The 2,941-nt window shown below is 39.6% G+C and overlaps 1 protein-coding gene across 2 annotated transcripts; it reads left to right on the forward strand.

Moving 5' to 3' along the window:
* Window positions 1–514: 514 nt before the first annotated feature.
* On the forward strand, window positions 515–1,864 carry LOC109885556 (WD repeat-containing protein 91-like). 2 transcript variants are annotated; one of them, XM_031802725.1, is made up of 3 exons: window positions 515–993; window positions 1,156–1,335; window positions 1,493–1,864. In XM_031802725.1, exons 1-3 carry the CDS (start codon window positions 964–966, stop codon window positions 1,625–1,627), a joined length of 345 nt encoding a protein of 114 aa, XP_031658585.1. In that variant the 5' UTR covers window positions 515–963; the 3' UTR covers window positions 1,628–1,864. The 2 variants fall into 2 exon arrangements, with proteins under 2 accessions (XP_031658585.1, XP_031658586.1); XM_031802726.1 differs by having other exon boundaries at window positions 515–978.
* Window positions 1,865–2,941: the final 1,077 nt, after the last annotated feature.

Below are 2,941 nucleotides of genomic sequence, written 5' to 3' on the forward strand. Positions count from 1 at the left end.
TCTGAATGTCTGTTAATGTGTCATTGCCTTGTCACATATTAATGATGTCCTGAATTAACATATATTATCATATATTTTATTGTTGCAATAAAAGAAAAATAAGAAAAAATAATAAGAAAAAGAAAACAGGAAATATTTTAGATTTTTTCATCTTTAAATGTATTTATAATTATTATATTATATATTATATATATATTATATTTATTTATCTTTAAAATCAAATGTATTTATATTTATTATATTATATATTATATATATATTATATTTATTTATCTTTAAAATCAAATGTATTTATAATTATTATATTATATATTATATATATATTATATTTATTTATCTTTAAAATCAAATGTATTTATAATTATTATATTATATATTATATATATATTATATTTATTTATCTTTAAAATCAAATGTATTTATAATTATTATATTATATATTATATATATATTATATTTATTTATCTTTAAAATCAAATGTATTTATATAGACCTTCGTTACAACGGCACCAGCCAAGGGGGGGGGTGCCAACCCTTTCACTTGGTAAGTTTTACACGCAGTGTGTAATACATTTCAATCACACTATTACCAACAGTGACTTGTAAAAAGTAGTAAATTACACTACAACTCAGCATATTGTTGAAAATCGTGGCAAAGGCTCGCCACTTTTCTAAACCAAAGCTAGCTACTTAGCTACTCTTGTTTAGCAGCCTGTCCAGGCAGCAATGCAACCCCCTCAATGAAATTTGAAAAAGTAATGTCATAGTTATCATGGTTTTGTATCCTCTTTTATCTTCAATGTTTGCACATGAGTGTGTAAGCCAATCAACGCTGTGTGTTGCATCGACAGGCGGAGAGAAAGATGGGGTCAGAAGAGGTCAAAGGTCGAAGAGGACAGATGAACATGTCCTGTCTTGATATATCGCGGCTTCACCAGCACACGGAAGCACCTCAACTCTGAAATGAAAGCAGACAAGGTGAAAGGTTTCAGGGTATGAAAGAAGAGTGCATTAAATGAACTGCAAAAAAACTGTGACGCTGATGCATTTAGCCATCTTCTGTTTTCTTTGCTGTTGTTGGTTCGTATCCCAAATAAAGCCTGTATGTTCTCTCAGAAACAGTACTTATTGTTTTGCTGGACTGTCCTTTTTTAGGTGGACAAGATCGTTGATCGCCTTCAGCTGTTCATCCATAACTTTGACCTGAATGGCCTGAAGGACTACTGGGGTTACCTGGACCAGAGACTGTTCTGTAGGCTAGAAGACATCTTCAGACCAGAAGTCACCAAGCTACAGACCAGTCTCTTCAGATACTATTTTGTTTATGGTGTACAGGTGCATAAAGCCTTCTGTTGTTGTTTTTGTCCTTCTTTTTATCTTGTTAATCAGACATATTATGTGTGGAGTGTGGATAGCCCAATGTTGTTGACTGATTCATGATATATAGCATAGCCTCTCTCACCCGTTCTCTCTCTCTCTCTCTCTCTCCCAGTTAAAGAACCATGAGAAGACCCAGGAGTTGTCCCAGCGTCAGGCTCAGGAACTGCAGGGTCAGTCAGAGTGGCGTGATTGGTTCATCCTGCCGTTTATCACCTGTCCCCGAGCAGGGGACAGGTTTAAATGTTAACAAGCTACAAAGTAGCCTCTGGCATACCTGGCAGTGGCTGTGCTACAGAAACACTGCTAACCAAACAACAGTGCTAGGTGGCTGTGCTACAGAAACACTGCTAACCAAACAACAGCGCTAGGTGGAAGTGCTACAGATACACCGCTAACCAAACAACAGTGCTAGGTGGCAGTGCTACAGAAACACTGCTAACCAAACAACAGTGCTAGGTGGCAATAAAGGTCAATAATGGTGCAGTGGTCTAGGGCAGTGCTAAGCTGTGCCACCAGAGACTCTGGGTTCGCACCCAGGCTCTGTCGCAGCCGGCCGTGACAGAGGTCCGTGGAGCGACGCACAATTGGCCTAGCGTCGTCCGGGTTAGGGAGGGTTTGGCCGGTAGGGATATCCTTGTCACTAGCGACTCCTGTGGCGGGCCGGGCGCAGTGCACACTAAACAGGTCACCAGGTGCACGGTGTTTCCTCCGACCCATTGGTGCGGCTGGCTTCCGGGTTGGAAGCAGTGTGGCTTGGTTGGGTTGTGTATCGGAGGACGCATGACTCTCGACCTTCGTCTCTCCCGAGCCCATACGGGAGTTGTAGCGATGAGACAAGATAGTAACTACTTGGATACCACAAATACATTTTAAAAAGCAATTTTGTTTTTCTACAAATTAAATAACTTTATTTATTTATTTAAAAAATCATAAAAAATAAAAAATACATTTTACCCCCTTTTCTCCCCCATTTCGTGGTATCCAATTGTTAGTAATTACTATCTTGACTCAACGCTACAACTCCCGTACGGGCTCGGGAGAGATGAAGGTCGAAAGACTTTGACTAATTTAGAAAAATCAGAAACCTGTGAATTTCTGACTCGGTTGACAGTGTCATTTGTCTGTTTTAATTGCATATCTACTATTAGCCTACTTTCACAGTACAGTTTGGGTCGGCCTGAATGTGAAATACCAATGGGATTTTAATCATTTTAGGTCATTCAGAGTGTATGTCAGTAATTCTCATAGAATTTTTCACAAAGGAGCGCCTTTCTTTCACCAGGTGGACCAGAGTATAGCCACCTCCCATGACACCACTGTGTGTGTGTGTGTCTGTGTGTGTCTGTGTGTGTCTGTCTCTGTGTGTGTCTGTCTCTGTGTGTGTGTGTGTGTGTGTGTGTGTGTGTGTGTGTGTGTGTGTGTGTGTGTGTGTGTGTGTGTGTGTGTGTGTGTGTCTGTCTGTCTCTGTGTGTGTCTGTCTCTCTGTGTGTGTGTGTGTGTGTGTATGTGTGGCTAGGATGCTCCATTCGCCCATCACTAACACAAATATTTGTTGAATACC

This window comes from Oncorhynchus kisutch, linkage group LG23 (assembly GCF_002021735.2).
Source record: "Oncorhynchus kisutch isolate 150728-3 linkage group LG23, Okis_V2, whole genome shotgun sequence".
NCBI classification, from domain to species: domain Eukaryota; kingdom Metazoa; phylum Chordata; class Actinopteri; order Salmoniformes; family Salmonidae; genus Oncorhynchus; species Oncorhynchus kisutch.